General features: G+C 35.3%; 1 protein-coding gene and 1 long non-coding RNA gene across 2 annotated transcripts in view; both read right to left on the minus strand.

The window, feature by feature from the left end:
- LOC113003428 (aminopeptidase Q-like) overlaps positions 1–25,137 on the minus strand; it is a 45,863-nt gene that overhangs the window by 679 nt on the left and 20,047 nt on the right. The window contains exons 3-8 of the mRNA XM_039448971.1: positions 22,924–23,098; positions 22,697–22,853; positions 21,383–21,464; positions 20,899–21,287; positions 2,071–2,348; positions 1,701–1,891 (exon numbers count right to left, since the gene is read on the minus strand). Of these exons, the coding sequence (XP_039304905.1) occupies positions 1,701–1,891; positions 2,071–2,348; positions 20,899–21,287; positions 21,383–21,464; positions 22,697–22,853; positions 22,924–23,098 (1,272 nt within the window). The remainder of the gene's footprint in view (positions 1–1,700; positions 1,892–2,070; positions 2,349–20,898; positions 21,288–21,382; positions 21,465–22,696; positions 22,854–22,923; positions 23,099–25,137) is intronic.
- On the minus strand, positions 9,798–10,497 carry LOC113003355. Its single transcript, XR_003268419.2, has 2 exons — positions 10,354–10,497; positions 9,798–9,979 (listed from the first exon to the last, which is right to left on the minus strand). It is a non-coding gene; the product is annotated as an uncharacterized LOC113003355 (long non-coding RNA).

A 25,137-nucleotide genomic window follows, 5' to 3' on the forward strand; every position in this document is an offset into this window, starting at 1 on the left:
TAACATCTCCTTAAACAGTTTGTTTTGCTATAGGTATTATACTGTCACAAAAAAGGCAAATCTAAATATGAGAATGCATGTATCAGCGAACCTTAATGTAGAATAATAATTTTTATAATTTCCGGCTTATGCAAACTGCACATTACACATTTGTCAGAACAGTAATTAATACTTATTACAGAATACCTAACAATATTAAAATAATAATTTAGTAATTTTTTGATGTTTAGAAACATTTAACACATAGAATCTCTCTTCTCCGAAAAACTGATAAGAATTTTTAACTATTATATTGTTAAATTTAATTGTTAATTGAAATAACTGTATCCTAATCACTTCTTAATAGTATTAAGAATGCAGGTGTCAGTACGTCTTGTAAGTTTTAGGAACAATACAATTTTATTAGTTTATAGATTTTAAACACTAAACAACGTAATAAAAGCTTATTATTTTACAAGGGAAAATGCATATATGTTTTTTTTATTTAAATTATGCTTAAAGTATCTCTTATAGTGATAAACTACCCCATATCTATTTATTGTAGAATCTAGATTTGCTTTCTTGTTTTGACGAATACATAAAACCTGCTTTTAAAAAAATATATCTACTTTTTATAATATCTTGTATAACTATATTATATATTTATGTTTCCTAACATAAACAATGCATATAATTTTACAGTATATATAACGTGATTTTACTTACTTCTCGTAATTATTAGTAATAAGTTCAAACACTAAATCAGTATTTTGAAAATATTGAAACATGTTTTCAAAAAAAACATAATATTCTTTTGTATCGTTAGAAAGATAATTTAAATGTCTTTCAAGAATGTGCAGATTCTCCGAACAACCAAGAAATTGTTTATGAAAATTTGATGTTCTCTGTTGTGTTTGTAACAATTGATTCCAAAAAGATTCATTTGCTTTCCTGAGACCAATGCAAAATACTTGTTTGTGTTGATATGATGGATTAATAAGAAAGAAAAATAAACGTAATTTAAAGAATTTTATAAAAAATACATGTTTTAAGAAATACTTTTATTTTACTTCATTGTACTACTTCATTATTTTGGCAAACTTCGTTTTCTAGTATAATATAATGCTAATATGCTATAAATTAGAAATATTTAATTATATACTGTTACGTCCGTGAGCGTAAGATCGCTCTCACGCACCCGCGAAATTACAATAGTACTTGCGCACGAGAAATAAAGAGGCAGACTTTATAAAATAACGATTTTAGAAACGGCAAGACAACAACTGACAGTCAACAGTTGTCGACGGCCGATCATCAAGCCAATATCGATATTCGGCAAGCCATGTCAGACCGTCAATAGCGGACGTAACAATATTTATAATTTTTTCCTAATAAATTATCGTAATTTATTATATCTTTTATAAAATAACTACTCAAAGTTGCACGCTATTGATTTATTGTAATTAAACAATATTGACTATATTGAACAACGCAAAATACATATTAAATCAATAAGACCAGAATTATGTGCAACTTACAATTATACAAAAGTTCAATGAATTAAGTAAAAGTGATCATTTAAAATTTACTAGTCTTAATTTGCTAGTAAATTTTTATATTAAAAATGGTTATAAAAAATTGTCATTTTCATTGTACATGTGCTAAAATTTAAAATAAAAACCAATTTTTTCAAATGTATATGTATCTTTTAACAAACTTACTTATTTGCGATTGGATCTTCCATATATGCAAGTAATTTAGAAGTAATTATTGCTTGACAATCCGCAAATCCATATTTACAAACTCGTTCAAAAAGGTACGTTCTAATTTTTGTAGTTAAAACGTCATCCTCAGGATTTTCTTCAAAGCCGATATGTTCAAATAGTTCATGCATCAAATTCGATAAATATGGCTAAAAAAATATTTTATAATAATTAAGCTAATTCTAACAAATTATAGATAAGTTTTGATATAACTTATTATTTTCCTGACAACCACTTAATAATTAATTTAAATTAAATTTATTAATTCAAATTAATTTAATTTAGTTTTGTGACGATATCATCATAGACTGTGATATACATATTTTACCTTAAGGATTGCTTCTCCTTCAGGTACTACCCAGCAGAGATCATTTTGAAACATGTTTTTAATGGCACTGAACCATGGCGCAGGATCAGTTTCGTGTGAGAAATAATTTATAATTTCAATAAAAGTAGTAGAATCAAGTCGTTCAGTCTCCATCATGTAGTAAGCGTCGTCGATAATTTGTGCACGATTCAGAATTGGGATGTTGTGATAATTATCAGTATTAAGAAAAGTAGCGATTCTTTGCCAATTGGTTGCATCGTAATTTACACGATAAAATCCTTTTATCAAGAGTAAAAACATATAAAAGATTGATTAATTAAATAATCTATTTAATATTTTTATACTGACTTATAATGTGCCTCTATTAATCACAATTAAATTTTTAGAAACGTAATAGTAATGAAAAACGCAGTAATTTAAAATAAATATATCCATAATATATAAAAAGTAGGGCTACTAAGCAAGCTGGATCAAAATTTTATTTGTATGCATTGGTTAAATTGACAGAACATAACGTTAAACGTTTCAACCGTGTACTGTGGTCATCCTCAATGACAGGGACGGTGACTTTATGGTGGTGGGTATGGAGTACTTCAGACCTAAGATTTTTTCAGGTATGGAATTCCACACCTAGAATCCCGAAAAACAAGATTAAAATTAAATAAATTTTTTTCTGAATTATATATATATATATATATTGCACTTTTTATATATATATATATATATATATATGTACGAGTATATACAGACTGTTTGTTAATGATTGTCCCCACGAAAGAGCCGACGTGTGTTTTACCGATTGCACTTTTTTTATGAACAGTTAAACGATTTCGGCTGGAACGCATCGGTGCGCTCCCAGCGAACAGCGAGTCACGAATATTCATGGTCGTAAGTGACAGCCCTGTGGCCTGCAATACTTTTGACACTTTTGATTTGTAAGGTGATCAGTAACACAACAGAGTTCACTTGAAAAAAAACGTATTTATTGTCCATCCGCCATTTTGGGCTTCTCATCATCAAGTGAAGGTATATCTCGCAGTCTCATAGCCTGAACGATGCCAGCGCCAGAAACAGGAAAAGGGTCAACCGAGCAAAGACGTAACTGGAGCGCAACCGGCGCTAACATTCAAATTTAACACTCCCTCCCGAGGTTGCACCCCTCCTGTTTCCTCATACAAAATTTACGGTCATCGCTGACTTACAATTAAGTATTCTCGGTCAGGTTCTCATTTAATATCTAATTCATTAATGAAATACTGTTAAAACTGATACAATACATTTTGTTTTGGATACAGAAAACATGAATACTTTTAAATGTAAACTATGACTAAAGACTAAAATTTTAAACATCTACTTCTAATTTGGCATACAATTTCCTTCTTTGGGGAAACACTTTTGTCGAATTCCTTTGCGATGAATCCGGATTTACTTACTACGTCCATCTGTAACTTAAAAGAAGTGTTAAGATCGGCTTGCAGCCTACACAGTTTGAATATTGCAAATACAATTATAAAACCAATCGGTAAGGTTATCAATTTGTGAATTTAGAAGACAGAACAGTCGTAATTTAATATTTTGTCACGTAGTTTCGTGTGAGACTCAAAGCTTAGTGGCTTTGTCATTATGTTCGCCCATTGCTCTTTAGTTGGTACCCAATTGACTATAATTCTTTTGGATTTCACGCATTCTCTAACATAGTCTTCGTGTACCTCTGTCATATGTCTCAATTTGTTTCCTCCGCTTGTTTTGGTACAAAAGATTGCTGCCTTGTTTTCGCCATATAGAGTCGCAGGAAGGAAACTATTATTTAAAATTCTTTGGATTGATTTATCAATTGAGATCGTCTCCTGACACACTTGACTCATTGCTACATATTCAGCCTGACAGGTAGAAAGAGCTACATAACTTTGTTTCGTTGTTCTCCAAGAGATAGTATCGCCAAATAATCTTATTACGTAACCGCAAGTAGAGATTGAGTTTTTACAATCTGCAAAACTTGCATCCGAGAATGCGACTAAGTCATCTCGTCTGCCAAGGTAGTTTAGACCTAATGATTTTGTGCCTTTCAAGTATTGAAATACTCTTCTCACCATATTCCACTCCAACTCAGTTGGATTTCGTTGGTGTCTACTCAAAACATTTACTGCGTATGCTATGTCCGGTCTAGTTGTACCCGCGAGATATAACAGGCTTTCTACTGCTTCACGGTAAGGAAAGCTTTCTTTTGTCAAGTTCACCTCGGAATCGACATCGTCCGTATCTTCTTCTCTTTGCTTGCGCTCTCGATTTGCGACTTGTCGTGTGACCATGGGAGTAATTTTGGAATATTCGTCGTTGAATCCAAACTTGTTTAGAATTTTATTTACATAGTCTTCTTGAGTAATTAACATTGTCTTCATTTCTCGATTTCTTTTAATGTTCAAGATTAGAAAGTTCTTTGGTTCACCCAGGTCTGTCATTTCAAATGCCCTCATGAGTTTTGCCTTCACTTCAATCAGTTTTCTCTTATTATTACTGGCTAGTAACATATCGTCTACATAGATGATAAGAATTACTATAGAATTTTCTGAACTCCAGGTAAATGGACATGGATCATTATCATCGTTTTTGAGTCCTACTGAGTTTGCAATCTCTGTGAACTTTTCATTCCATCTTTTTGGACTTATACGCAGACCATTTAGTGCTCTTTTTAATTTGCAAACTTTCGTTTTTCTCATATGATCAGAGACTTGTACACCTTCTGGAATTTCCATGAATATGTCTTCTTCGATCGTCCCATTTAGGAAAGCTGTCTTTACATCTAACTGACAGGCATCCAGATTATAATAGTTTATCGTTGCTAGTATCGTTCTTACAAGGGTCAGTCTTGATACTGGAGCATATGTCTCTTTCAGGTCGTAAGTATTAGTATCTTTGAATCCTCTTATTACAAGTCGTGCTTTCAATTTCTCCTTTCCATCAACATTGCTTTTCTTCTTGAACACCCATTTAGAATCAATTATATTCGGTCTTTTCTCATCCTTTCCGTAAGTTGGTCTGTCAACCAGTGTCCACACCTCATTCTTGTACATCGAGTCGAGTTCTTCTTTAACTGCCTTTGACCATTCGTTTCTTTCGCTCGTCTTCATAGCCTCTTCATAGGTTTGCGGATCGTTGTTCAGTTTTGCAAAGAAACAGTACATTAATTCGTCTTCTGCTGGGTTTTTTGTTCGATCAAATTCATCTTCAATTGAGGGTACTTCATAATTTTCTATGTCCATTACTGTGTGAATCAACTGAGTAAAACTTGTATCTTTTATCTTTCTACTTCTGGTGTTATAGGGTTCTCGTGTTATGTTTGTCAGAGTTTTATCTTTCTTCTTTTGTATGGCCATTTCTTCTCCCTCCGTTTTCGAGCTGTCTTCCTTGTCCTTCCCTTTATTTTTCTCGTCTCCTTTCGTTTCATCCTTTCCAAACTCTGAGAACCAATCATTTAAATTAATTTTCTCATTCGGTATTGGCCAGTGTTGTACTGAATCTCTCTTGTATTTATCCCCATAAACAAGTTTCTCGTTAAAACGTACATTTCTAGATTCAAAGAATTTTCCTGTCTCAGGATTTAAAAATAAGTATCCGCTTGGTGTGTATCCAGCCAAAACACCACGAATTGCTCGAGGTGAGAATTTCGTCTCCGGTTTTCTGACAATCGACCAGTAAACCATACATCCAAATCTTTTTATTTGGTTAAGGTCGTAATGGAAATCTGGTGCAAATTTTGCTAATGGAGTTTCATAATTGATAGATCTGTGGGGTGTGCGGTTGTATACATATATACTTGCTCCGAGAGCCAAGTCCCACATGTTTAACGGTAATTTTGAGTCAAGCATGTAAACTCGTACTTTCTTTTGTATCGTCTGATTAAATCGCTCAGAAACACCGTTGTGTTGGGGCGTATCGGGACAAGCTGTTTGGTACTCAGCGCCTTCTCTCATTAAAACTTCATTTGTACGGCCTCCCATGTATTCAGTGCCTTGATCACTTCTAAGATAACATACTTTCTCGTTTCTGCCCAAGAGATTCCGGGTACTTTTCAGAAATCTTTCCAGGCAATGACCAGTTTGATCTTTACTTTTCATGGGATATGCCAGAGCTAAACGCGAGTAGTCATCTACAAAAACTGAAATGTATTGGTATCCTGCGGGATGTGTAGGTGGAGATATTTTGCTCATTACATCTGAATGTATAATTTGTAAGGGTCTTGTCGCGCGTCTTCTTTCTGTTTGGAATGGCAATTTTTGCAACTTCGAGAGTGCACAGATTTCACAATCTAGAATACTCTTGTCAAAGACGACATCCTGTAAATCTTTATTGGTTTTCCATAATTTTTGCAATTTTAATAAGTAATTCAACGATGAATGGCCCATCCTTGCATGCCAGAGCATAGCTTTATTTGATTTGATGAAGTCCCTGTATGATTTTGTGAATGGCGAGTCTGAATCAAGTAATTCAATTGTTGGTAGCTCATCAATGTTAGTAATCTTTCTGTCCATGATTGTAGTGTCGAAATTTGAAAATAAAGAGTCCACCTTTCCATTTATTTGTTCTGAGTCGTCTGTCTGTCTTAACGTGTTTACTGTCATTGATCCGTCGTTGGTTTGCGTCACTTGCTCTGCAGCCTCAGTCGTATTACATTCTTTATCCCTTTCAGAAGTAATTTGAAGTTCGTTTCTCAAATCATTCTTACAGTTTTCTTTGTCTTTTGCTACACACGTATCGTAAGTATATCCAATCTTTGATCTTGATCGCTTGTCAACTTCGAACTCGATTAGCCAGTACGAACTGTCATATTTACCAGAGATAAAGGTTTTATTAGAATTTGGATCAAAAATATTAATACTTTTATTATCTAACAGAATTTTCCAGCCGGCTTCTACAAAGTGTCGTAAAGACAGTAAATTTGAAAAGAGTGATTTTGAGCAAATTACATTATTTAGCACTAATGGCGTTCTTTTATCAGAATTAGTAATCAACTGAACTGTTCCTTTCCCTTCTGCGATCAAATCTGCATCACTATTTTTATTTGCGCATTTAATGATATTTACTCCTGTTCTATTAAGAGATTCGAAGATTTCCTCGGTATTAACTAAATGTTCTGTGGCCCCTGAGTCTGCTACAAATGGCGCAAACAGTCTATCGTTGCTGTTGAAATTGTCATAAGTTTCTGAAACCGTCTTACACTCGTTGCTTTCTGTTAAGTCTACATAGTTTGTACTACATATGTCTAACTGTCGTTTGCCTGTATCATTTTTGCTTTTATTTAATTGACTGTTACTTCCTAATTGACCATCAAGAGTTTGATTTTGATACAAGTTCTCACCTTGATTGTTATTCACCGAACCTGTCTGATCTTTTGTTGAGTCCGCTTGAGGAGTTGAGGTTGTTGCAGTCTTAGACGCTCCTCGCTGTCTTTGGTATCCTCCTCGATAACCACCTCGCTTAGCGTACCGACTATTCCGATAGCCCTGATTTTCTTTATTTTGGTTGCTTTGTCTGTTTGTATACTTATTTTTACCCCCGTTGAATTGTTTAGATCCTCTCGTCTTAAATGATCTTTTGTTGTTAGAATGCATTCGCTCAAATCGTTCTGATCCATCATTGTCGTATTGTCTTCCCCGACATCCGCCACGTCTCCTTAGGTTCCTTTGTCCTGATGTACGACTTGGGCACTCAGCAGGTTTGTGCGTGGAAAATTCACCACATTCATAGCACTTTCTCAAGCCCATACCTCTTCTCGGGCACTCATTTTTCATGTGACCAAGATCGTCACATTCGAAACAACGGACATTACATCCGGATCTCGCATAGGCCACTGACGTGATCGAGTTCTGTTTCGAGCTCGGATGATTTGTTGTTATCTGTCCGCGATTAGCTTCGGCTTGAATAATGAATCTTTTTAGTGCATCATAAGTGAGACCTCTTCCGGTTTGGCTTCTTGTCATAAATTCTATAGACTGTACTTCCGGTTCAGATTTTATTATGGCTGCGTAAAATGCGTCTCGTTTTTCCTGTTCAGTTAAGGGAGCAATATCTGGGAGGTTCTCGTAATTTCGTATAATTTCTTCAAACTTGTCCCAGAATTGTAAAGCGGTTTCTCTGGTGCGTTCGTATTTAATGGAGTAGAGTTGCTGTCTGATACTATGGCTCGTTACATTTACCTCGCACCTTTTGAATTCCTTTAGTTTCTCTAATATTTCAACGGGATCTTGAATATGTAATACCTTAGAGTGATAGGTTTGTTCTATTCTGTTGATCAAGATGTCTCTGACTTTGAATTTTTGTTTTTCCATTTGTTGCTCGTTCAGATTTTGCGGTGGCTTGATGGTCTTATCGATGACATACAACAAGTCATTGGTGCGTAGTTCAGATGAAAAGAATTCGTAGAAATTCGTTCAAATTTGGCTCGCTGGCCTAGTTTATAATCGCGTTTAGTACCGCTATCTTTACTTAAAAATTCTATTTTTATAGTTTCTTTAATTTGACTAGCTAAACTTTCATTGGAGGTATCTTCACGAATTAAGTCCTTAACGTCGCTAGTACTATTTGATGCGTTGTTTTGGACTGACGAAAAAGTTTGTTTGTTAGTACTATCACTCAAAAGGCGAGTACCGGGAGGTAAAGCTTCGATAGATGAGATTCTAGGTTTCTTAGTTATTTCCTGACTCTCGACCTCCCTTCGCTTTTGACGACTCTGAACCTCTAAATCTTCTCGCACCTTTTGATGCATATTCATTGTCTTTTCTATTAATGTTTGCAAAGCTTTATATTTTTCATTTAAGTCATCGTAACTGAGGGCTGCGTGCCTTCCCTCGTTTGCCTTCTCCATTTCGTTGCTGGGATCTATGTTTTCTGTAATAATGAATATATTTTAAGCTTATTTTATAGACAGTTGTTTCTCATTTTTTACAGTCGTTATAAATCGTTTGCCGTCGTTACAGATCTTTTACAGTTGTTACAAATCGTTTACCGTCGTTACAGATCTTTTACAGTCGTTACAAATCGTTTACCGTCGTTACAGATTTTTTACAGTCGTTATTTACCTTTCTCTAAATTCCGCTCAGGTTTATCAGTTCCGGAGAAGGAAGCTGGCACCGTGTGTTTAACTGTCTTTTCCACGGTCTGATCCGTGTCGCCAGTCGTAATACGGTCTTTACTATTATTCCCTCGGATCTCGTTAGCCTCTGTCTGCTCCTTCTTCTTAGACTCAACCAAATTTTTGTGACTGTTCTCGCCTGTACCGTCGCCTGAACCATGGCTTCCTTCGAGATTTGCTATTTCCTTTTTTAAGTCATACCATCTATCTTTCAACTTTTCTTTACCTAAAAATAGCGAAGTCGAATAACTATATATTGATGCATAAACTGTCATATTTGCAACAAACTCGAAGTTATTTGCTTCTCGATTGTCTTAGCCGAACACAGACTTCAACAATTCGGAAACGAATTGTTCGTCCACGAACGTTACTTCCGTTCGTTTCAGAGACAATTCTCGTTGCTTTAGCCTTTCTACGATGAACACAATCGCGTACGGACTAGGCAACCCAAAATTCTCGTATTTTATAGATTCCTCGTTAATTTGTATTACGATTTAATACACCGGCGAATTGGTTGGTCAATTCAGCGACGGTTAAGGATATGAACATCTTTTATTCTCATAACGAGTCATTAGAAGAAAACTTTTATTGTGCACAATGAGTACTACACTCTCTCCGGCCGCAAACTGCACTGTGAAAAGGTGCTCGTCTAATTTTATTGTGGCCTGAATGTCCTCCTCATCAATGGACAATGCTTGACTGCATCTGTCTATGATTTCTTTTAAAACTGACATTTCGGCCAATCAGATCGATTGTCTAACAATTTAACTAATCAGATTTCTGAAATATTATAACGTGATTTATACTATTATTTCTCTCTATTTCTTTCAACGCCGCATGCAAATAAATTTTTCTTTTCTATTTCTTTCAACATTGCATGCAGGTACGTTTCTAATTCCACGAGTTACTTTCTCGGCACTGTCGCCCTATTGCTATTCGTTCAAGTGCGCCGCAATGGCGTCACCCTTTACAAGGATCGCCACGCGGTCGCATCACCACGCGGTCCGTCCGCCATTTTGGATGAAATCCGCTTTCCGGAATTTCTTGCAAACCGTTTCATCATGCTCAATAGAAATATACATGCACAACTCAATCCTCGATTTTACATAGGCACGATGCCTTCGATTTCCCGTAAAAAGAATGCAAAAGGAAACCTGATGTGAGCGTCTTCGGTTCTCTCCTATTGTTCTCCTGTGGTGTTCCCGCTGTGCAAATTCGTCTCGCAATAATTTCTCAATTTTCCGGCTTTTTCCTAGTCTTCCTTCACTCGACGACTTTTGACGCAGTGGAAGCGTGCTGGGCCCATAACCTTTTGACACTTTTGATTTGTAAGGTGATCAGTAACACAACAGAATTTACTTAAAAAAACGTATTTATTGTCCATCCGCCATTTTGGGCTTCTCATCATCAAGTGAGTGTATGTATCTCGCAGTCTCATAGCCTGAACGATGCCAGCGCCAGAAACAGGAAAAGGGTCAACCGAGCAAAGACGTAACTGGAGCGCAACCGGCGCTAACATTCAAATTTAACAAATACACTATTTGTAAAAGTGTGAGTGTATAATACATGATGGATAAATATATATCACAAAAGAAGGCTGCGCTTGTTACAGGTACAAATGATCCTGAAAATGTTAGCAGTACCAGTACAAACTCAGGTGTTCGAGAAAAAATTGCGTGCATTCCCAAACTAACCGTTTGTCACAAAAATGTCGGACAAAAAACAAATAAAAATAAAATTTAGTTTTCTTTCACGGCTATTATCTAATTAAATTTATAATTGTGCTAATTATTGCAACTTTGCAGATTTTTCCAATGAGAACCCAGAGACTGTAGAGTCCAGTTCAATAAAAATTTTGAAGCTAGATTCTGACAAAAGTGATAATAAAGAAAACCAAGAAAACTATACAAAATTAGATAAAGCAGGTTTGATTCAACATTATTGTAATATATATTTCTCATTTATTGTCCTTTTAACGTATCTATTTAAAGAAACAATAATTTAATCAAATAAATGTAATGTCTATGAATGTTTCGCGATACAGGTAATAGTAATATTGTACTACCTAAGGCCTATGATCGCTGGAAAAAAGAATTTCCGTGGCTAAAATTAAATGCAGACTAAAAAGCAGTTTGTACCATCTGTATGGAAGCTTCAACTCTACAGTTACCACTGCCTTCAACTTCTCATGCTGTAAGTACGAAAGAAGCGTTCGTAAAAAAGGGGATTCCGTTGCTGGAAAAACGCAATAACTCGTTTTAAAATTCACGAAAGAAGTAAATTTCATCTTGCTGCTATAACTGCTTTATTGAATCTGAAGAAGGAAACAGTTGTCCACCATTTGTCTATTGCAAAGCAAAAGGAAATGGCAGATGCTCGAGAAGCTCTACGGAAAATATTTTCCACAATCAGCTATTTAGCGCGGCAAGGTTTAGCTTTCCGGGGAAAAACTAATGAGTCATCAAATTTATTAAAGCTATTAGAACTGAGAGCTGAAGATGTCGCAATATTAAATAGATGGTTCAATCAAAAAACATACAAATGGATTCACCATGATAGCGTGAACGAAATACTTCATTCAATGTCAAATAAAGTAATCAAAAAGCAACTCAACAAAATTAAAAAAGTTAAATTTTTTGCAATTATTATTGATGAAACTTCGGATATTTCACGATCGGAACAAGTATCCTTCTCGATAAGAATTGTGGACGATGACTTAATAGTCGAAGAAATATTTATGGGCTTCTTTGAAACGAACAGCACGACAGCCGAAACACTCTTTCAAATAGTGAAAGATGTTTTGGCACGGTACGATTTGGACATCCATAACTTAAGAGGACAGTGCTACGATGGGGCAGCGAATGTCAGTGGACGAATCACAGGACTGCAAGCTCGTATTAAGAAAGTACACGGAAAAAAATGACTTAGAAGTGGTAATTAAATATCAGTAGCTAGTTCGATATTTTCTATCAGTGCTAAAAATTGACTATTAAAGATAAAATATATTTGCTGCAAAATACAGTTTTATTAGCTACAATAAAATGTGTGTTTTAACACGTGTAGCTAAAAAAGTGGCAGCTATTTCTCAATATCTTAGTCCCGGACTACAATTAATGTTGCAAGCCTTAAATCGTAAAAATTGACCATGGTCGATTATTCTCCTCATATTCAACTATGATTGGTCAATTTCTTACGGCTTAAGGCTTATTACAGCTGTTGTAGACCGGGACTTAGAAGCGTGAAACTATATACGCATTTGCTAAACATTATTTGATTCTGGCAGCGAATATTTCTTGCTGTAACTGCTAATCTTAATAACTAATAAATTTAGCTCCGGCAGCAACAATATTAGCTGTTCCTATTTTAAAGACACATCTTAGTTTCTACAACTAAATTTTAACTTTGTTGACTAATCTTTTCTCTGCGTGTAGAGCCTCGAGCAGTATATGTACATTGCAATGCCCATACATTAAATCTAATAGTCCAAGATGGGATGGAGCGAGTACCTATTGCAAAAAATTTTATCGATAGTGTAAAAAAGATGATAAACTTCATTCGCGACTCCCCTAAGCGGCTTGCACAATTTAAAAATCTTCAATCAGAAGACAGTCCTGCATTAATGCAATTTTGTCCGACCAGGTACAAATATTCAATTTAAATAACATACACTTTAATTCTTATTAGAGAGTATAGTATACATATTTGCATTGTGTACGATATTGTATATATATATATATATTAGCATATAATAGTATTATATATGTATTTTTTCTTTGCCGTGGCTCCATATAACAAATGTGTCATCTACGTATCGGAACCACGTGGAAGGTTTGAGGGGTGCGCTTTTCAGAATTTTGTCTTCGAGATGTTCCATGAAAATGTTCGCAATAATGGGTGAAACAGGGGATCCCATTGCTGCTCCAGAGGTTTGTTCAAAGATCTCTCCTTGAAACTGGAAATAGGTCGAGGTTAGGCAATGTTCTATTAGTGGGACGAAGTTGGCCGGCAGTTTGTCAGACTTTTTGATAATGTCCAACGTATCCTGGACCGGGACATTTGTGAACAATAAAACCACATCAAAACTTACACAGGATGTCATTGGGTTTCGTTTTGATCTTTGTAATTTTGTTCACAAAATCAATAGAATTCTTGATGTGAGATCCATTGTGACCAGTAAGTTTTTGAAGTGGTTTGGTGAGGTAGCGGGCCAACTGGTAGGAGGGTCCCCCGATATTGCTGACAATAGGGCGAAAGGGGACCGATTCCTTGTGATTCTTGGAGAGGCCGTAGAATCTGGGAGCCGACGATTCCCGGGGGGTGAGGTATTTGATGATTTCAGGAGGGTAGCCTGAATTCTTGAGCAGAACGGATGTTTTTTTCTCTATGGTGGATGTTGGGTTCCGTTTCAGTTTTCTATAAACGCTGCAATCCGAGAGCATAACATTGATCTTATTACAGTAATCTTTTTTGTCCATTACTACTGTGGCATTTTCTTTATGATTGCTATTTTCGACAAAATCGAAATTTTGAATGCGAGATTACAAAAATCGAATCTAAACGTCCATGAAGCGCATGGTAAAGTGCAAGCCATCATGGAAGCTTTTGTCCTAGAGAAAAGAGTTTCGAAACCGTATGGAATGAAGCGACCACTAATGCCAATAATCTGGGATTAGAAGAGCCAAAATTACCTCGAGTTCGCAAGATTTCAAGGCGATTAGAAAATGAAGGTGCAGTTAGCGGGCACGTGTTTCATACACCGAAGGATCATTATAAAAAAAATCTACTTTGAAGTATACGATCAAGTCATCGTATCTTTAAATGAGAGATTCTCTTCAAGGACCATGGATCGTTTAAATCTGATCAAAAATATTGCCATTTGCCAGGATGAAAGTGACATTGAACGCATCGTTTCAGTCTATAAGACTGATTTTGATGCTGATAAATTAAGATTACACAGAGTAATGTTTTTTGACATCGTGGCAGCAAGAAACATAAAGATCTCGACTTTAACCCTTAAACACACCGATCCTGTAAAATACGGAAACACATTTTTGGGTCTAGGAGACTTTTTCAACTTTGAGAAGCTATATCTTTGATTACAATCAATACTTTTCTACAATCTTTTTTTTTAAACAAAAGTTCGAAATCTCAGGAGTGTGACTGCATAATTGGCATTGGCGAAAAATAATTTATTGTGAAGTTATAAAAACAAAAATCATTAAGCAAAAATGAAAAATTGATCAAAAATCCACTTTATCTTCAAAAAATCATATCTTTGCAACAAAAAACATATAAGAACTTTCAAATACGGCGCTTTAAAGCTAAAGAGTCACACTTTCAAAATAAAATTTGGCAAAGTCATTCCTTTTAAAAAGTATAATTATTTAACATGGAGAATATGGGGTATTTTTGGACATGTAAAAATCTACTTTTTAAAAAAAAATCTTTGCAACAAAAAACTTTGAAGAACTTTACAATACGGCGTTTTAAAGCTAAAGATTCATACTTTCTAAAAAAAATTATATTATTGTCATTTCTATTAAAAAATGTACTTATGATGTAACGATAGCATCGTTACGCAGGTAAATTATATCTCTTTCTCGCTCGCACGCCGGATTATAATATATTGTTCCGTCCTTTTTACTCGCACACCCGATCACGTGACGTCAGTACACTCCGTTTTGCTCACTCGCACGCGCGGCCACGTGACGTCGGTTCCGTCTTCCATCTCGCTCGCTCTTGCGCCCGGTCGCATGACGTCACACGTAGCATCGCGCGGGCACGTGCGCGTAGGTACACGCCGAAAAGTGGGGTAAACACGTGGTTCCGACTGCGTGGGCGGCTGGAGGGTATAAATACGGAGCCACACCAGGAAGGAGCAACCAGTCGGTTCCAAATCACCGGTACCGACACTCCGGGTGTACTCGGAGCTCCTTGGCTGGGTGTTCTCGGCTTCCTTATACCGGGTGTACTCGGTTTCCTGAAAACCCCTGACACCGGGCGTTCTCGGCTTCCTGACACAGACCGTTTACGGCCTCCTGATACCAGGCTTACTCGGTTACCCGTTTCTTTACCTGTTACCTGTCCTATAATTTCGATTCTTAATTTTTGTTTTATTTTCGCTGGCACCGACATGTGCATGTCCAAGACTTAAAAAACGCTCCGGAAGAAAACGAAATTTCAATTTGTAATTTTGTCCGTAAAGCCGTGCCCCTGACTTGCGACGCCTTTGCGTTACGCTTCCAGAAGAATTCGCGCCCCCACGTTGCCACATCTCTACGAGCGCAATTCAAAAATTACCCAGAAACCATTGTAAAAGCGCACCGACCTAATAAGGTCAAGTACCGCACACACAAGCACAGTCGCTTGCGAAAGCTCGAAGAGGCAACACGTCTTCGCAAGATCACCATGGCCGAAACCAAGGAAGAAATTTTCCAACGACTGTTCGGCAACATTTCCGATCTCTCGGACGAAGAACCAACTACTAAACCGTCGATCTCCGTACCATCGCAAAATGTACCTCGCGTCGGAACAATAATTCAAAGAGGCGACCGGGAGAATGCGGTAAAGAAAACGATCTTTCTCACGGATCTACCGAAACTACCGAAAAAACACCGACGTTCTCAACAAAATGTAAGCTCAAAAAAATGCTTAAATCTCCGGAAGACGGACATACGAACGGTTAGCGAGACCGCTAAATCACCACCGCAAGCAGATCCCATCGTCGCCGCCATTGAAGAAACTAGTGGTGACAATAAAAATCCGAAGACAATGGAGGCGCAAATACCGTGGCGAGCGCCAGAGCCATTGAATATTTGCGAACAAACGCCGGAGCCTTGTGACATTCGGGAAATTAATGTGATACCACCCCCGCCACCACCGGTAAAAATCACTTTACCAAACGGCCGCGTAGTGGACATACCATACTACGCCGCACACAAAAGTCGCAAATATAAATTGCCACTTATGGGCGAACGATGGATTATACGATTCAATCACCGAAGCCAAGTGACGATGTGCCGAAAATCAAATTAAATCTCCGCGCCACCAGCCTGAGAAGGGGGATGATGTAACAATAGCATCGTTACGCAGGTAAATTATATCTCTTTCTCGCTCGCACGCCGGATTATAATATATTGTTCCGTCCTTTTTACTCGCACACCCGATCACGTGACGTCAGTACTCTCCGTCTCGCTCACTCGCACGCACGGCCACGTGACGTCGGTTCCGTCTTCCATCTCGTTCGCTCTTGCGCCTGGTCGCATGACGTCACACGTAGCATCGCGCGGGCACGTGCGCGTAGGTACACGCCGAAAAGTGGGGTAAACACGTGGTTCCGACTGCGTGGGCGGCTGGAGGGTATAAATACGGAGCCACACCAGGAAGGAGCAACCAGTCGGTTCCAAATCACCAGTACCGACACTCCGGGTGTACTCGGAGCTCCTTGGCTGGGTGTTCTCGGCTTCCTTATACCGGGTGTACTCGGTTTCCTGAAAACCCCTGACACCGGGCGTTCTCGGTTATCCGCACTCCTGTGCCGGGCGTTCTCGGCTTCCTGACATAGGCCGGTTACGGCCTTCCTGACACCGGGCGTTCTCGGTTACCCGCACTCCTGTGCCGGGCGTTCTCGGCTTCCTGACACAGGCCGTTTACGGCCTCCTAATACCGGGCTTACTCGGTTACCCGTTTCTTTACCTGTTACCTGTCCTATAATTTCGATTCTTAATTTTTGTTTTATTTTCAGAGCAGATTTAGAATAATTTCACTCGGTCAGAGACAACGCGTTTACCCGGAGTTACAACTTCCTCGCCGGATTTTTTCCTTGGATATCCTCTGTCCCGAGCGTTTCGTCCGAACAAGCGCCCTCCTAACAAAGCGAGCGTATCTTGACCCCTTCCTCAGGCGAGCGATAGCTATTAAGTTGCGTTAGCATTAAGTCGCGTTACTTGTAATATTTTCCGAGCGTTAGTTTGTAAGATCCGCGTCTCAATCGACGCCGCGAGCGTCGATTAAGTCGATTAACCTTAATTTAGTTTAAGTTTTCTATGTGTTCTCTATGCGAGTACGTTATAATTAGTTTTAGGTTCTTTCCTTGTGTGATCAAACGTTCCGGGGAACACGAGTTCCGAAGGTGTTAACTTCCTCTCTTCCTAATAAATTTTTTTTTTTTTTTGTATCACGGAGTGTGAGGAGAAATTGATTTAAATAAATATTTTGTTAATTTCTTTTCAAATCGGAGTTCCTCTTTTTCTCGACCCTGGCACCGGCGAACTAATCCGTGATCGCGAGAAAAGTCGAACCGTTACAATGTAACAAGGCAAATATGAGGTATTTTTGATTAAATCGTATCTAAAATTGAAAATTGATGTGTTTCATGATATATTTCGGAAAAACTCCCTTTTCTACAGCATTTTATAGTATTCTAACTTTAAAACAAAGTATATGCGAGTAACATTCGCAAACCGATCTGTTCGAACGTATTTTGTCCAGCTTTTTTATGTAAAATACTCACAAAAAAAGTTTCACTTACACACTATATGGGTCACATTGACCCTAACAAAACTTTGCTGCCGTGCCATTCGAATCCTAATTGACCAAAAAAGTTGATCAACCATATCAATCGAAAGAAGAGATTTCAAACTTTTTTTACGTCTTGGTCCGAACTTTCTATCTCATTCCGTCTTTACACAGCAAGCGTTCGAAACTTCATACGGGGTCTCTCAGACTCACTTACGTGTTTAAGGGTTAAATGATGTGGTTGCAGTTCTACAACAAGATCCGACTGTGAGAAAACTTATTTCAGAATACACAAAAGTAATAAAACTTCTGCTCACAATTCCAGCAACATCATGTACTGCAGAAAGATCATTTTCAGCATTAAGGAGATTGAAAACGTATCTACGGTCCACAATGCTGCCAATCCTACTCAATTCCACAGCAGTGTTACATGTACACTCTGACGTAAAAAGTTTAAATATGGATTCACTGATGAATGAATTCATTCGCAGAAATAAAATTCGCAGTGCCACGTTTGCTTTAAAATAGCGTAGTAATACTATGATATTACGTGCAATAATATGCAATAATTTAATGATAAAGAATATGATAAAAAGTTTTTAAAAAACAATTCTAATAACTGTGTATTTTTAAGCATATGTTTAATAAAAGATAGTATTAAACAATTTATAAGTGATAAAAATTTTTGAAAAATACTGTTATTTGTCAATATTATGTATTTTAAAGTATGTGTTCAATGTTCCCCCTTCCCCCGCTACTCGACACCAGGCAGATTCGTAAGTCACCGCCCCTGCTCATTGACAAACACTATTTCAAAAGCAATCAATTTTAAATGCAATACAAAAAAAATTAAAATTAATGCTTACCACCTTCAGGAATTACTATTTTTTTAATTGAAATTGTATTTAGCATCAATGAGTGAGTAAGATGTAAGAATGGTCAAGCCGTGAAATCAAGATGGATTAATAAATTTCATTGATTAACATACAACTGAGGAATTCGATTAATCTGATGATCCGACTATTTGCATTTTCTATACTATTAACAATAGATTTAAACATCTTTTTTACACAAAGAATAATAAACCATCAACCTCATCTTTCCTTCCTAAATCCTTGTTCGTTCCTCTCCATAACATTCCTTCCTCCCTTATGCGTTTGTCGTTACTGTTTTTCTTTTGATTTTAACTTTAAACTTTGTTTTTTTTCTTCTTTCCGACTTTGAGTTTAACAAAAGCTATCACGGTATTAATTAATTTTATTTATTTTTTTTTTTTCTTAAATCTATGATCATACTTATTCAATTTTAATTTTCTTTTATTAATGTGACAATTGATTACTTTAATTTTATTTTCTTCTGATTTAAATTGAGTACATAAGATTAGAAAGCCTAAAATTATTATTTGGCATTAAGAGGATGCTATAGTGACCAAAGAACTTCCTCGACGTCGGTATTGCAGATTATTTTTCGAGGGAGACCAGGCTATCGCTCTTTGTCCAACGCATAGATCTGTATTTGTTTTTCGATTATTTCGCCATCTGCGAAAAGACCTATCAACTACAGTCACTACTCTGCTTGTCATTGTTTACGTGCGCTATGCGAAATTTGTACATGTACAGCTGTTCACATGTTAAACTTTTTCGTTAGGCTTTTGACTGAAATGGCATACAGTCAGTGTTGTTCGTTAGAGTTTTCTAAAGTGCGGCCTGGTCTCATTTTATACATATGAGCTACAGAACGTTAGTAAATGACAAAAGTTAACCTCGGTTGACAGATCCACGAGCCAAAAATAAATAAATTTTTAATTTTTTGTTCGATTTTCTCGTAAAATTTACCAGCCCGCACTTTGTTTTGGTGCGTACTTTTATTCTGTAAAAGGATTTTGTGATCTGTAGAACCAATTCAAAAATTAATGAACACTGTAATGTGTCGGTAATTCCCGTCACTATAGCATCCTCTTAAGAACCGCTGTGACAAAGGCCTTCTATTCTTGTGTTTTAATTTCGTCATAACTTATTATTGTTTAAATTAATTATTTTGATTTTTTTTCTTTTATAAAGTAATGACCATGTTTTCCACACTTTTAAATTCTTCTTATTAATATGACATTTATTATGAAATTAATGTTTGCTTTTTCTTTCTTCATTCTTTTATTCCTAATTTCTAATTTCTGTCTAAATATTTACATTACAGCTTAATAAATAATTCTTTATACTGACGGAGACATTTCAAATGGTTTTACACATTGTTATGAAAATATTAATCCATCTCAGACTCACGGCATCCTTGCTCTTTATTCACTCAATGACACTAATTGTAAGTATGATTTCAATTGAAGAAATAGTAATTCGGAATATTGCGAGCGTTAATTTAAAATTTTTTTTATTATTGCTCGATGTTCTTGTCTTTTTAAGTGTATGTTTTGTTCTTGATAAATATTATATTAATTCTGCCTACATTAAACTAATTTGTAAAAATTGTGTGTGTGTATGTAATTCAGTATATTATATATATAATTACCATAATTACTATTTCTACCTTTAAAAGTAAAAGTTGTAAGAGATCAAATTTGACGTTTTTAATCTGTACACAATTTGACAAATACGTCGTCAGAATACGAAAAAACATACATCTCACACTCTATGCACTGTCTAATTGGAATCCTATGATTACTGTTCTTAATACAAGGAGATTGTATAAAGAAGACAGTATAAAGAATTATTTATTAAGCTGTAATGTAAATATTTAGACAGAAATTAGAAATTAGGAATAAAAGAATGAGGAAAGAAAAAACAAACATTAATTTCATAATAAATTGAGTCGAAACCTTTGGGTTGGATAATGTAATTTGCGTCATATGAACGCCCTTTTTCATAGTTCCAATTAATAAATATTTGCACAATAACATCTGGTGCTGACTGTTATTGGTAAAAAAATACCATTTAATTCTGTTTGTAGCGTTTAAAATTAATTGCTTTTTAAATATTGTTTATCACTGAGGATAAACACAGTGCACAGTCGAAATTTGATGTTATGTTCTGTCTATTAAACCATTGTTTATAAATAACGTTTTAACCCAGCTTGCTTATTAACCTGCTTATTTTCCACATATTGATTTCAAATACTAAGAGCACGGTTTTATATTTCAATTTAAAAAAATATACGTATTAAAATGTTTTTACCTGTTAGATTCTTATTTACAATAATCCAGTCATTAGTGTTCACTCCTTCGATTATTGTATCCTCGTCATGCGGTTTCAGCCAATGAGTGGCTAATGTAGACGAGAAGTCCAAGCTACTTTGCGTTGCAAAATTTATAGGTATCCACCATGTTTCCTCCTTGTTTCCTTTATAGTTAGAATTGTTTTCCGGATGTGTAAATATTTCTTGCGTCAACCTGATTTCGCCTGTAGTATAATCTCGATGAACAGTAACGAGAGGATACCATGCCTGATCGAACCAAGTGTTCATTACCTCTTTTACTTTAAAATCATCATGGGGTACATTTGACTCATCGAAAGCGTCTTGTAATGTCTTCCATAAATCGTTTAGCGTAGCACTACTATATTCGCTAAAAACCAATAATATGCGTAAAATTATTTGTTATTTTGCATATAAAAATTATAATAAAGTAATAAATGATTTAAAAATTTATTGTATACTGACTGTGCTTGAAGGTATTTTATTAAACCGTTCCGAAACACATCTTCTGTTAAGAAATGCGATGCCATTCGCAGGAGAAAAGCCGCTAATAAATGAGAAGCATAATATGAAATTATTTTTTAAAAAGCAGACAAATATATAATATGAAGTAAAATAAGATTTATACAGATTTATATTTATATTTTAACATAAAACTATTTTATAACAATTGTTATAATTTTATTAAAAATGTTTGAACACTTAAAGCGAACACAAATAATTACACAATTAAGTTAAAAAAAAACTACATTGCAAAATCGGGTCTTAATATTCAATAATAATTTCAAGAATTGATATATATTTACAGGTTCATTTAAACTACTCACAGTATATTTGCTGGAATTTGAACACAGCTCTATAAATTCATTTAAGAAATTATTATTGAACACTGAGATTCGTTTTCAACTCGGATGTAGCCACTTTCTTAGGCCCGGTTTTTCATTATCTGGTTAACTTGTAGTTAAACTTAACCTGATGTTTCAACCAATGAGCTTCACCTATGGCATCATCATGAGTGAAGCTCATTGGATAAAACATCAGGTTAAGTTTAACCACAAGATAACCGGATAATGAAAAACCGGGCCTTAATGAAAAATGTGTTAGTATACATAACCGTCTTAACACGTCATTGTTTATTCACAAATAATTACATTAAAAACTTATGTACATATAAAAATTAAGTTGATATAATACGTTTTATATATAATAATGTTAATTTAATAGGTACATACTTTCTTAAATTACACTAATAAAAATATCACTCATGAAGACAGTAATGAAATTTCACTGATTGCGAGAATTAATGAATATCACTGTTCTTCACTATATATGTTAATATTAACACTTTATATTTCTATTTTATATTTTCTTGATATTTCTAATATATTTCATTAATCGAACTAATGCGCACTCAGTGTGGACTAATGACAGAGTTTTGGCACAAGGTCCAATAGACAGTACTAATCGATTTGCAAACGCCTCATTATTGTTCATTAAAAAACGCTGTAACTAATGACTTTAGTAAAATCTTCCTGATTTATAGTGTTAGAATTATAATTACGATGATCAGTGATTATTCACTATCTTTTAGTGATTACATATTGATTCCGTTTTAAAGAAGCGTCTCATTATACATTGCATTGCACACGAGTTATACATTGAGTTTTTCCGTATGATAAAATGTTACTGCAATTTTATATAATTATTTCGGTACTTAAGTTGTCACATTCCACAAATAATAATTATTCGTGTATGATGAGTTATATAAAAATTTCTTACATTTCATATATGTTCTGGGAGAATATGCTTTAGAAAGGACATCTGAATGACCAGTAATATTTACATGAATTGGCTTGGATTCGCTTGAATCATTATCCAGCATTTGTTGTTCCAGGGTCACTACAGTATAATCCATCAATCGCTTTTCTTTGAAAAACTGAGAACAACAAATTCATATTACAAAAGAAAATTGTATGACATATTTTGATTGCATAATCTGTTGGTACCTTATCAGTAATATAATGACTTAGATATGTCGAGATGCCTTCGCTCAACCACAAATATTTCCACCAAACTGAACTGACTAAATTTCCAAACCATTGGTGCGCTAATTCGTGAGTGATTGTCATAATATGTTGTATGTTACTATTTAAACTATTGTCTCCAAGAAGTAAATCTTGTCTGAAAATTTTTTATATACAAATAGAAGTATATTGAAAGAAAAATAATGATGTATTTGTTATATTATGTAATAGTAAAATAATTGTAAGGAAATATTGTGTGACATGTATATTATTATTTATAATACAGAATTAGTAAATATCCCTCTATTCTAATTATGTAGACATTTTATTGTAATTTCTTTTTAATTGAAGAAATATTTTCTCTAGTCTAGAATATTGAAGTTTTCTATTTTTTTATGTATTTTCTTTTACTATTTAATAAATCTTGCACTGACAAGAAAAATTATGCCAATTGTGTATGATTCTTGTCCAGACGTTTCTCTCTTTGATCGTCCGTTCTAATTGGACGATTCCGGCAAATGGCGTCAAATCTGGGTTAAACCATATATGTAATACTCCTATATTGCTAGTTCCGTATCTTCACAATGAGCGGGACGAGCCCCGTAAAAAAGAGATGCACGAATTCCAAATATGGACATGGACGGTCAAGCCTCATTATGCGCAGGCGCGTCTATTGAGTGAGTGTGAGCGAGAGACAAGGATTAGGAAATGAGACGGAAAGGACGCGAAACAGAAAAAACATTACCCGGTCGCGACCGAATGCTTATTTGCAACTTCTAACGGATAAATGTTAATTAACGAATAATAATATTTGAAGAGAATGATTGAAATTATAGGTGTAGGGTTTTTCATTTTAATGGACATTCTAAAATATCTCGAGAATAAGATATGGAATAGGAAAATGTAATCTTTTTAGATAAAAGCGTTTTTAATAGTTCAAGCAAGTCATTATTACTGTTTTAAATGGAACAATCTTAAGATTTAATTACTTCCTCAGAATATTTAGCTTAAAAAGTACGAGTAAAATAGAAAAAAATGGAATACAAAATATTTTATGCCTTAATCCGACGATTTTGGCATAAAATATCTCGTAAATATTTTTTCAAATTTCATGAAATAAAAATTTCATGAAATAAATGATCTCATCAGTAATCTTTCAGAAAAGAGAAATGGTGGTGCATAAGCAAATACATAAAAAAAACGTACATATTAGATCGGATCAAATTTTATGTGAAATTATAAGAAATACATTTTATTTGGATTTTTTTGAATTTGTGAAATGTAGGATAAACTAAAGATTGCGATCATGTCCACAACAATTTCTTGTAATCGGTTACGTAATATGTATAATGTTACATTTCTATGAATATTTTTACATAATTAGTCGTGATTAAATAATATTAATTTTGTGTATTTATTTCTAAGATAAACTTCCTTTTCAGACATTTTATGGGCTTCGTAAAATAATCGAATATTAAGATACCGGGTGTCCCAGACCACCCGTCCCACCCGATTTTTTCGTAAACGCGACATTTTAAAGAAAAATGTTTCAGACAAAAGTTGTAGGGTTTTAAAAGATCAATTTACTGATTTTATCAGTTTGACCTTGGATGGCGTCGCCAAGGTCAGATCAAAATAACATTAACTTTTTTAAATAGGACACCTCATTTTTGGTTCCAGAATCTAATAGCTGGTGTCAAGACCTTTCCAAAACACTATAAGAAAGTTTATTTTTGTTGAGTACTTTCCGAGTTGTGAGGCTTGAAAGTTACGGTGTACTGTTACCTTCAAGCGTCATAACTCGGAAAGTCCTTAACCAAAATAAACTTATTTATAGTGTTTTGGAAAGCTCTCGAAATCGACTACAAGAAAATGCAATGAAAAATATACCTGTTTCAGACCACCCGTCCCACCCTTTTAAAACGTAGGGATGTGCTTGTACAAAAAAATGGCTCAGACAAAATTTGCATGATTTCGAGGGATCAACCTGATGATGATCTTGAATTCGACCTTGAGATCGATCTTGGGCATAAAGGTATAAGTCAAAGTAACATTTTTAAAATGTAAAAACGAAATAATCGGTGCCGCCTGTAGGTATTAGCGTTACCTAAGGTGTACCACGTGTAGGTAACAAGATCGTACTTACACCTTATCGGGGTGCTTTTTTAAGGTGGTTCCCCTCGCCGTCACCTTTGT

This window comes from Solenopsis invicta, chromosome 5 (assembly GCF_016802725.1).
Source record: "Solenopsis invicta isolate M01_SB chromosome 5, UNIL_Sinv_3.0, whole genome shotgun sequence".
NCBI classification, from domain to species: domain Eukaryota; kingdom Metazoa; phylum Arthropoda; class Insecta; order Hymenoptera; family Formicidae; genus Solenopsis; species Solenopsis invicta.